General features: G+C 31.7%; 1 protein-coding gene across 8 annotated transcripts in view; it reads left to right on the forward strand.

The window, feature by feature from the left end:
- Positions 1-12,709, forward strand: part of LOC105228978 (protein GDAP2 homolog) — a 92,635-nt gene that overhangs the window by 65,398 nt on the left and 14,528 nt on the right. Inside the window, exon 1 of one of the 8 annotated variants that reach the window (XM_049451814.1) lies at positions 4,311-5,714. The exons of the other annotated variants lie outside the window; for them this stretch is intronic. Coding sequence (XP_049307771.1) covers positions 5,599-5,714 — 116 coding nt within the window. The 5' untranslated portion in view covers positions 4,311-5,598. Of the gene's footprint in view, positions 1-4,310; positions 5,715-12,709 lie in introns of those variants that run through there. 8 annotated transcript variants of the gene reach the window in all.

The raw sequence follows: 12,709 nt of genomic DNA on the forward strand, positions 1-12,709 counted from the left end.
ATAAGGAAAAAATTGGACATTACGAAAATTTTTCTATTTTCCTAAACAAAAAATATAAACAACATGCAAAGGATTGTAAAAATAATAAGAAGAAGAGAAAAATAAAATTAATTCCATAAAATTAATTAAACAGTTTAGTCTAAACAAGTCTAAACACACAAGAAGCTCATAGACATACATTTGTGTGCATGTTTATGCTTAAATATGTACATACTGACGTATGTTACACAATATACAACAGACCTTAGGTCGCAGTTCAATCCTCATTTATCTATCTTCGCATATTAGTCATCAGCATTTTCAATCACACTGATAAGAAAATCCATGAGTCACACTCTCTTGCCGGCTCTTATGAAATGCTCTGACATCACTCGAAGGAAGTTCCACTCCCAAATTATTAGCAAAATGCATTGAGTAGGAAGTGCCAGCATCAGCAAACCTTTTCGATAGAAAAAAATTTTGTTATTTTGAAGACATCTTCTGCCTCAAGGAATTTTTTTAAACAAAACTTAACTGGGCTTTAAATTTCATCTGTTAAAATTAAACTAATAAATGAGAAATGCCGCAAAGCCTTGGGCAAGGAAATAATTCCAATTACATAGGCATTACTACACACTTTCACTGTTATCTATCGAATCCGCCGCAACATTTGACCGCTTTAATCTCAGATGGCCATGAGCAGCATTGAAGCGCAATGACTCGCCACATACACACACTAACAAAATAATCAATCGATAGCACTCAATGCAAATTGTTGCAATGCAACGCCAACCAATAGGCATAATTAAAGCAACAACAAAGTCATTTGCTTTAACAGGTATTTACCCACCTACCTATTTAAACGAAAAACGCGAAAGTTGAATATATGTGGCAAGGCCATTTAACACTACTCACCAAGTTATAAAGAATGCCAGCAAAGTGCCGTTGCGCAGAACACAAAAGAAAGCAAAGGAATATATAGAGAGCTTCGTGAGAGTGTCAGCGAGAAAGTTAGCTGAAATAGCACGAAAATGATGAGTGTAAGCACAAGATACAGAGAGAGCAAAAATTTGTTGTAATAAGTTTCTTGGCAGTGAAACTGGCAATGTATTTTTTTTTTTTGTTTTTAATAAATTAAAATATTTTGTAGTCTGTTTACTACACAACGCAAATATTTTTACAACCCAGCGAGAAATAGTAATAACTATTATTCTATTAAAGTGTCTCACACTTTTTAAGAAAATTATGTTCATTGTGAAAGTAATGAAAAAATTGTGATTAAAATTGCTCCGATGAGAGTTTTAGCTTAAAAGTTGAATACCAAAGGTTAATATGCTCCAAAATGTTCCTCGAACTGTTATACCCTTCAGTGGGTATTATACCCAGTAAAGTAGATAGTAAATTTGGCAGGCAGTTTTTATGTAAATTTATTATTTTTTATGACTTATAAACATATTGTGCGATTTTGTAGCAAAAAAAAAATAAAAATAATAAATTTACATACATATATGCAAGAAATTACAAATAAAGTGAATAACATTATGAAATATAAATATTGAACTGAAAATAAAGTATAAAATAGCAAATTATATATACATACAGCTGTGTTCAAAATAATAGGAGTGCCCCTGAGAAAAATATTTAACCCAAAAAAATTATCATGTTAAAACATGAACGTCAATCACTTTTTAAGAAATATTTATAACGGTATTCCGCGAGTAAAACACAAAGCATAAACTTCAGCTGTTTACATTATTTCCAATGTTATGAGTTCAAATCTGTGTCGGTCACTGAATTGCGCTGTTCACAAAAATAGGAGTGTGACCTACCAAGTGGTATAAAACATTTTTATTTAAACAAAATCTGTAAAAAACTAAAAAGTAAGTACAAAAAAATAAAAACGATGCGATTTTTAAAGGATAAGTCATTTATTTTCATTAATGGGTAGAGGAAAACATCCTAGGGACAAAAAGCGTGAAATCATTAAAAATTTTAGCAAAAAACGGGAAAACTTATAAAGAAATTAAAGAAATACTCGGGTGCTCTGATCAAATGATATCAAATTCCCTGTCCTACAAAAATAAAGCCGAAACACGTGGACGAAAACGCAAAACTATTAAAGAAATCGATCGACGCATACTCCAGTCGTCTAAAAAAGATCCCAAAGCGTCGCCTAGAGAAATAAAAAAACGTCTAGATCTTGATGTTAGTGACGTAACAGTTCGTAGACGTTTATTGGAATATAATTTAGTTGCGCGGATGCCGCGAAAAGTTCCATAGTTGACAAAGCAACATAATTAGAGCACGGCACCAATTCGCCAAGGAACATGGCATCTGGCAACCGGAGAAATGGAGAAATATTTTGTGGACAGAGGAATGTAAGTTAGTTTTATTTGGTGGCACAGGGTCTAGGCAGTATATCCGTCGTCCACCAAATACGGAATATAAACCGCAATACACTCTTAAGACCGTCAAACATGGTGGTGCATAGTGGGAAAGTTTCTCGTACAACGACGTGGCACCAATCCGTCTGATAAAAGAAACCATGGAGCAGTACGTGTATGTGGATATATTGAAAAAAGTTATGCTGCCGTAGGCGGAATGGAATATACCATTAAAGTGGTTGTTTCAGCAAGATAACGACCCGAAACATACAAGTAAATCTGCAAAGGAATGGCTTCTGGTCAATAAAGTTGAGGTTATGTCGTGGCCTGATCAGTCGCCTGACCTTAATTCCAAAAGAAAACTTATTGGCAGATATTAAAAAAGTTGTTGCTGACCGTAGACCATCAAATCCAAGGGAATTATGGAGCACAGTCCACGAGGCATGGCAGCAAATCCCGATAAAAAGGGGTCGTGATCTGATCGATCCCATGTTCCGCGGATCTGCTGCTGTAATAAAAAAATCGCGCTTACTCTACTAAATATTAACTAAACTAACTTATATACTAGTCATAATTTCCAATTTTTTGATTTTTTTTTTAGTTTTATTGCATTTTGTGATGCACTCCTATTATTTTGAACACCGAATTTTTGAGTTTTTTATTTAAATAATTTATTTTTTTTCATTTACTGTGTATTACTAAAAATTTAAAAGTGCATAATAAGACTGCATAAAATGAACAATTCGTGGATAAAAGATAAATTAATAAAATTCTTGTTTTTATTGAAAAACATAACTTTGTATTCTGTATTGTGATGCACTCCTATTATTTTGAACACAACTGTATATATTTGTTTTTTTTTTTGTTGGTTTGAGAACCATAATTTTCTGTTGAAAAAATAAAAAAAGAAAACAAAATTATTGGTCACCCTGTACATTTTGTTATTTATACTATCATAATATTTGCACTTTATTGCAATCGAACATTTGCACAGCTGGTATATGCGAAAGTAAGCACGTATATTCTAATAACACACATAATTTGTAAACTTTCGCGTTTTTCTTTAATGAATTAACGTCAATTTTTCACAATTGCTTACCGAACTTATTGCGTCTAACATTGAAATTCACCAAATTAAGCAGAATATTAAAAAAAAAGAAATAAAAACATTTTATTTTTAAAATTCGTATTAAAAATTCAATATAAATATATAAGTGATTTCTTATTAAAAATTCCAAAAAAAATTGTATGAAAATTGCAATATTACAAATATTGCGCATACGCCCTGTCGCACTAACCAGCATTGGCAAAGGATATATGTTACTCATACGCCCTGTACACATCAGTGTTGCGTAGTTAGTTTGTTGGCATAAAAACATGCACGAAAGTGGCTAGCTGTTGAGAAAAAGTAACAAAAACAACAGCAAACATTTTCCAAAACCGGCGTACTCGTCCATAGTTCGAGTATAAAAAAATGGCGGCTTTGACTACATATAATAGTGTAAAAGTATATATGTATGTATGCGTGCTATATATTTTCTTTTGCACCGCTCAGCAGCTAGCACAACATGCTTTACTTGGCACTGCTCTCAACCCAACGCTGCTTTGCTCTCTGCTTGCTTACTGCTGTTCCGCTCTTCGACGCGCTGCCGCGTGCTCAGTTTGCGCCTGCTCCGCTCCAGTTTTACTCGTGTGAGATATATTTTTTAATTTTTTTTTTGTTTTTATTTGCACATTCTCACATTGCCGCCTCAAGCTTAGGCAGCACACATCTCATCGTCGTAGCCTTTGTACTCGACCGCCAAGTCTCATTTCGCTCGCCGAGTGCTGTGCGCGCTTAGTCAAGCTACTAATTTCGGCGCATGCAGCCGCTACAAACAGCATTTCTTCTTGTACACGCACACATACACATATACATACGAGCAATTGCGCTCTCCTGTATTTCGGCTGCTGCTCTACATAAGCGTTTTTCTTGTGATTTAAACTTTTGCATTTGTGCCGAATGGGAACAGTCAACTCGTGCTTCTCAAACTATAAGCTAGTCAAAGAATTTTCATTTCGCTTGAAACGCATCAAAATATCAAACAGCAAATAGACGGCATAGCAGCAATCGAACACGAATTATTGAGCAAAAATTTTTTTAATTTTTGTTTTTGACTTCCAAAAATACATTTTGCTTGTGCAAAAAACAACAAAAAAACACATACATGCTCGCATACCAGCAAATTGCGTCAAACAAAGTGTATAAAAAAAAGAAGTGAATTTCAGTGTGGCGAAAAGTGTTTTCAGAAACGTTGTAGGAAGTGAAATTGCAAATAAATTACAGTTATAAAGTTGCGTACTAGACAAGCGCTTGCCATTTGCTGCCAAAGAAAAGCAGCTAAGCATTGATTTTTCACAGAAATTCGGTTGAACTTGACGGCGCCTTGTTCAAATATTACTTTAATACGATTTGTAAGCGATTTATGCGTGCAGCCCACACAGTGCAGGCGCGTTAGTACAACAAAAGTGACGCGACCGCCCAAAAGGCAAGTGTCAATCAATAGCATAACAATCAATAACAACGCGCATAGACGTGCAACGCATCACATATTAGTGCATAATATATATACAACGCCACATACAATATATGCATACATATATAAGTATATATAAGCAACTATATACTATATAATAAATGTATACAAACAGTTTATATGCCCATAATTGAAGGCGAGCAAAAAACAGAGTGATTCAGCAAGGTGCATAAATCATACAACAACAACAATTTTCTGTAAAAAAACTATAACAAAAGCAGCCAAGACACTTGTGCGTCAACATAAGGCTATCTGTGGCAAAAAGGCGACATCAAAGTGTAAGCAACACGCAATAAACGACGACGAAGAAGACGACACAGCAGGAAAAGCAATTTTCCAACGCAACGACAACGTGACGCCACATACCGTTACGCAAAGTATAACTGTATAAAACACTAGCAACAACAACCAAGGGTTTCAAAGAAATTTTGAGTACAGCCAAGCGGCGCCTTACGCACTTCCACTAGCACACACACAGCGCCACCATCACTTTGGCAGCGAGCAGCCGAGTGGCGTGTACATTTAATTGTATTAAGGACGCAGAGAAGGGCAATAAAAGAACAAAAGAACGACAATAAGACACAAAGCAACAATAATAAGTTAACAACAATAACAAAAAAGCAACTACAACAACACCAACAATAACAAAACAAACAAATATGGCCATGATTGAGGGTATGACAAGCATAGATTTGGGCACAAGTCCCATGCAGGAGACAACGGCAGACATCAATGATGCCATGCCGGATGAGCCGATCGAAACGCCAGAGGAAAGGTCAGTAATAAATGCAAGAAAACGAACACATACACTCAAACAGACCCTATACATAAACATATATTTATATATATACATATATATATATATATACATACATACATAATTGTAGCTTTGTAACGCGACAGACAAGGCGGCGGGTGGGCAAATGTATTGAAAATTGAAGTGAATTTTCTTTAATTTGTGAAAGCTTATTGGTTCGTGGTGAAATTTATCTTACATCCACATTCCAATATATGTATATGTATCTATATATCGCAGAAAGTGCGCAGCAAATCAGTGGGTTTGGTGATTTTCTTGTGTGTTCATGTGAGCCTAAGCAGAGTACGTAATTTGTTGATTATAGAGACGTGGGTAAATGCTATTGATAGGAGTAGAAGTGAAAGGATGTTTCAATATGTGTACATATGTATATATAGAAAATATAATTATACGTGTTTGAGTCATCTAAAGGCTATGACTATTCAATGGCTTGTTTGTGAATGTACAGAAATGTAGGTGTGTCTAAGACTGTAAGACTATGCAACTACTCTCTATAGAAAATAATTTAATGGAACTTATTAAAAATATTATTTTAATTAGTTTGAAAACTCATACAATGTCCGGCAGACTTGATAATTTGTATGACTTGAAAATTTTTCGTAGTTTTCTCATGAAAAGTAAAATCGAAAGGCTTTTATTTTGCGTAGTAAGTGGTCCTTTTGTCAAAAAAAAAGAAAGAATCGACAACAAAAACGGTGTTGGAAGCAGAAACAGAAATTTTTTATTTAAGATTTAATGCAGAAATTTCACATGCTTTTATTTTGCGTAAATAACGTTTTTTGACAATGTAAACAGAAACAGAATCGACAACAGAAACAGATTTAGTCGTAACTATTATTCATTCACCTGAAACTTTAATTAAAAATATTATTTTAATTGGTTTCAAAATTCACATGGTATGCACCAGATATGTAAACTTGTATGCCTTACCACTTTTCCGTCGATTTTTTATTGAAAAGTACGGAAACATATTTCCCAAATAAAAAAATTCAATTTCAAATTTTACTTAAATCGAAATCCTTTTATAAAAAAAATATCTAATTTCAAATTTTATTTAACAAAAAATCCTTTTAGTTAGCGTAGTATGATATTATTTTGACATCATAAACAACAACAGAAACAGAATTGAGACCAGAAACAGATTTTTTTATTTTAATTGGGTTTAATGCAGAAATTTAACACAAAATAAGTTTGTGGCATTTGTGTTTCATATTTAGTAACACATACTCAGTTATAATAGAATGTCACATACTAAAGAAACAGAAACAGAAAAATCGTATATTCAAATTAATGCACGTTTCATGTTTTGAAAGAGAATAACGAAAGCATGTTTAAAGCATGGCCTTATAAGTTAAAATACGTGTTACTACTTTTCATATTAATTGGATCTGGCGAATCAGCGACAGAAACAGAAATATTCTGTTTGCCAGATTTTTTGTTTGAAATACGCAATTTCGTCGTCGTATTTTGCAGTTTTTCTCTTTCCTAGTATAAAAATGTATACAAAATAAATAAGCTTGTTGGAAAATATAATTTCTTAGTTTATTGCATACAATTTTTTTTCTGTTATGCTTCCATTAACTGCGTGTTTAAAGCTAGATGTATGTATAAAGGCACTTATTAACTTCTATATTTTTGCTGTACTCGATTTTTAATACATGCTTGTACATAACTCTCAGAAAAATTAAAATTTGTATAAAAAATACAGCGTCATTCAGCGAAATAGGAACACTAGGAAAATAAACGAGCTAACTATATTACCTACACAACTGCATTATAATTACATTTTTATTTGCAATACTAATTTCCGCATAATACACTAGCGTAATTGGGATTCAATGAACTTCTTACAAGTTTTATTCAGAGTTATCTTTGTAAAATATGAAAACTTCAGCTTTGCAAACAGTGCGAGAAAAACACGCGCCAACAATAGCTACAAAGCAACAAAAAACTTTATTCATACACATATCGACATTAGAATACAATGAAAATGAAGTATTATAAAGTATAAAGCCAAATATGGCTGTGAAGCCTTTATATACATAAATGACTGCAGTCATATGCCTTTGTATGCGTAAGTGAAAATTTAATTAAAGCGCATCGGTGAAAATCAAATGACATCATGAAGAGGCAACCACTATTCCTTTACACAAGTGTATATGTATGTTTATATATACAAGTATGTATATACAAACATTCTCACGTTTGTTGTGAAAATTTTGTATATTTCTATTAATTATTCAAAGTTAGCTACATACAGTCGAAGTGAAAATTTCATTAACAAATTACATTTACTATATACATATGTATATGTATGTATCTGTATTCTCAATGCCTAGTTAGCAAATAACTGTCAGTTAAGTTCTGTTTAATTAACCAAGACTCCTTCTTTCGGTAAAGTTAAGCAAAACTTAACTGGCAGCTGGTTTCTAAGCAGACATTGAGAAATCTACACGATTTCTTAACTATCCGTTAACTTAACCAACACTTTATCGTAAATTCGGTGGTTTGAATTTTTCTTGGAGCTGATAATTTTGAACTACACAATTTCTTAACTCCCGGTTAACTAACCATCACTTTATCTCACTGTTTGACTTTATCGTATATTTGATGGTTTGATGGAGCCATTCATTGTGATCATTCATATCGTTTTCCGTATGACTAGAGTCTTTCTATGATTAAAAATCAAATGTCTTATGGTCGTTCAAGCTAACCAGTAATTTAACCTGTAGATAAATCCTTATGGTTTCTTTAAACTGCTTTCGAAAACTTGTTACCATGTCGAGGTTGTTTTTTGCCTTTTTTCTTGAAAAATTGTCTCTTGAGGTTCTGATATGACTCCTTGGGATTTTTTTTTTCAATTTTATTGAAGTATGACCAATAAATAAATAAGGAACCTGGCTACTTAGGCCTTCGTCCAATTTTTTTAAATATTTTTCTTAAAGCAAAATCTGTAGAGCTCTCATAATATAAGTATATAGACATGCATACTTTTTTGATGTAATACGTCGTATTTGGATACAATAATCTATATTATCAAATCGATTCGCCATATTTTCGCATATTTCTTTTAATATTTTTTTCTCTTAACTAGCCGCAGTTAGCGCAAGGTTCTTAGACCTAATTTCTTCCAAAGCGTTCAAATCTAATTGTGCTGAATCGAATGCATTTAATTTAGATTCAAATAGAATGCGTTAAATACATTGAACTCAGTTATGAAAGGGCAAAGGCCTCAAACATTTTGGAACACGTTTAGATTGGAACCAGTTTATACGCGTTTATTTATAGTATTTCTGTTCTCATCATCTGTTCTAAATTTAAAATTTATGTACTATATACGCAAATATATATGTACATAAATTCAAATCAAAAACTAAATATATATATGTATATATATTTTTGATCAGAAAGATGAACTTCAAACTTCCACACTCAGTTATAACCAATATATAACTAACGGGTGATTTTTTTGAGGTTAGGATTTTCATGCATTAGTATTTGACAGATCACGTGGGATTTCAGACATGGTGTCAAAGAGAAAAATGCTCAGTATGCTTTGACATTTCATCATGAATAGACTTACTAACGAGCAACGCTTGCAAATCATTGAATTTTATTATACAATGCACTGTTTGGTGTGGTTTGTACGCTGGTGGAATCATTGGACCGTATTTTTTCAAAGATGCTGTTGGACGCAACGTTACGGTGAATGGCGATCGCTATCGTTCGATGCTAACAAACTTTTTGTTGCCAAAAATGGAAGAACTGAACTTGGTTGACATGTGGTTTCAACAAGATGGCGCTACATGCCACACAGCTCGCGATTCTATGGCCATTTTGAGGGAAAACTTCGGACAACAATTCATCTCAAGAAATGGACCCGTAAGTTGGCCACCAAGATCATGCGATTTAACGCCTTTAGACTATTTTTTGTGGGGCTACGTCAAGTCTAAAGTCTACAGAAATAAGCCAGCAACTATTCCAGCTTTGGAAGACAACATTTCCGAAGAAATTCGGGCTATTCCGGCCGAAATGCTCGAAAAAGTTGCCCAAAATTGGACTTTCCGAATGGACCACCTAAGACGCAGCCGCGGTCAACATTTAAATGAAATTATCTTCAAAAAGTAAATGTCATGAACCAATCTAACGTTTCAAATAAAGAACCGATGAGATTTTGCAAATTTTATGCGTTTTTTTTTTTAAAAAAGTTATCAAGCTCTTAAAAAATCACCCTTTATTTGATAACAAAAACCCAAATTTTGTTTCAATATGAGTAGTTTCTATTATATCGTTTTCCTTTCGCATGTAAGCTTATGAAAAGTGTGGATACGTTATTTTTTATTTTAAGTGACAATAAGCATACAATTTTTAGAAATTATGAACTTTTTTTTATTTCCAAAAAGCAATGATTTCGAAATTTTGAAACAAAATGCTATATTTAATTCCCGAAAAATAAATTTTAAATTCAAATATTTTCATTTTTATTCCCGCTTCTCAAAATTCTATCAATCCAGCACGCCATAAAACATTTCAAATTTCAGGTGCAGCTGTTGCATTACAAGCGTGTTCGTATGTATGTGCTCTCGTTTAATATTAATATTCGACATGTGCAAAACAAATTACGAATTATGTTCCAAAAATACTGTTGAATTAAGGCAAAATCAATTTTATTTAAAACTGCGATTTATCAATACATGTACACATACTTACACACACATTTAGCTACTCAAGTGAGCAATGCACATTCAACTCAGTTGAACAGCGCGTTTGTTGTTATGCCTCAGGTATTTTGAAAAAACAACACATTTTTGCGTGCGAAATTTATAACAACATCGCCTTATTATTACGTTACATACATTTTTTAATTAAATTTCGCACACTTTCAAATGCATTCATTTAATTAATTAGTATTAAAGCCCTTTAGGGAAATGCCTGTGGTACAATTAGTGAGTCTGTGTTAGTTTGTGTGCCTTTTGGTACATAACAATTAATGCCACCGGAAGTTGTGGCACTCGAACAGTTAGGTTTTTCAATGCAAATTGCATTTTTCACAAGCGCAAGATTTATGGAAATAAAAAATTATCGATAAATTCTGTTTAAAAAAAAAATATCGATAAGTTATGTTTAAAAAATTACCGATAAATTGGATTTAGAGAATATAAAATTAATCGACAGTTAATAGACGACTTCTTGTTAAACAATTGCGACTTCCAACCTTGCATTAATTTTTCGAAACTAATTCTAATTTCAAATACTTTTAATAAATCGATTTCGGTTTTATCGATAACTTTAAAAGCATATAAAGTCCAACGAAACGAAAGCAGCATTTATTTCACTCAGTTAACGGAGTTAAAATAATCGATTTAGGTTTTATCGACAACACAAAAAATACATATTTCTTACTCAAATTGAATTTTAAGCGAAAATATATAATAATGGATATTCGATTATTTTTTTGATTAACAAAATTTAGTTGATAATATATTTAAAAAAAAATATAAAATTATAAGCAACTCTCTTAAATATATATTTATACAAAAATATACTCGTATTTTTTTAATCGATTATCGTACGAATCGTTGTAACTCAGTAAATTTTCCACTATACATTGATCGAAATAGTTTATTATTTCTACATATAACAGACTTTATTGCGTACAATTATAAGAGAAAAATCGATATATCGATAAAAATTTAAATAAACGTGCTTTAGGAGTCGTTTTTTTATGCCAAATTATAAAAGTTTTTGTCTATTACTCTGTCGATATACGATTATGCGCAATTTATTTAAAAATATTAAATTGGTTAACGACAATTGGTTTATTAATCGATTTATGTTATCGGATTACTAAATAGAAAATTAAACATAAAAAACAAAAATTAAAAAAAATCGAAAAATCGATAAACCGATAAGTCGATAAAAAATATTGCCTTATTAATCAAAAGTATATAAAAAAGTTGAACAAATTTGATTATTATCAAAATGTCGATTATTTCCACATGCATTCACTTTTTTGAAGATTTTTGTATGAAAAAACATTTTGTCGATATACGATTATTCGCTATTAATCTGAAAACATTAAATTGGTTAATGACAAAATAGTCGATAATTGCCAAAGACCTATAAACATTAAATATATTTGTAAAACAAAAATCGATAAATCGATAAAAAAATATTGTCTTTTTAATATAATTGTTTTAAAGGATTACATCGAGTTTGCACTGTTCATTATTAATTTAATAAAATAAGTTGATCAAATTCGATTATTATCAGATAGTCGATTATTAACAATCAACTCATTTGAAGATTTCTATATGAAAAAATTCATTAATAGACAACATTTTCTAATTTATCAACTCTCTAAATAAAAATTAATCGAAAGAGGATACTATAAATCAGAAAAAATTAATAAATAAAATTATGTAAAAACCAAAAATACATTTTTAAGAAAAAAGTTATAATAATAAATAAAAATTAAAAAAAAAATATTAAAAATGTATTAAGAAAATAAATTTTGATTAAAATAATTTTCCTCGAATTATTGTGTTCATGAAAAACTTCTTACTTCTAATAAGGTAAGCTCATGAAGCTGATTAATAAGCGGAGCTTTAATTAACAAAACTCTCATTTTCAAATAGCGCAATATTATGTATACAACCGAAACGCCCATACATCGAAAAAGACTGTAATTATTGACTCCACAATATGGTTCACCACGACAAAGCAATTAAAAATACAATTGCTTATATGTACATATGAACAATAAAAACATATTATATACTGTTTTAATGTATTTTGAAATAGCAATAAAAACAACAATGTTGCAAATTTTGATGGATCTAAAAATATTTCAACTAAATTCAAGCACACATGCCCACAGAGGAAGTCGTGGAATATGAGATTTGTGTGTGTATGTATATTTGACACACGTTTTCAATAACTGTAGTCACACG

Source organism: Bactrocera dorsalis, chromosome 3 (genome assembly GCF_023373825.1).
Source record: "Bactrocera dorsalis isolate Fly_Bdor chromosome 3, ASM2337382v1, whole genome shotgun sequence".
In the NCBI taxonomy this organism is placed as follows: Eukaryota; Metazoa; Arthropoda; class Insecta; order Diptera; family Tephritidae; genus Bactrocera; species Bactrocera dorsalis.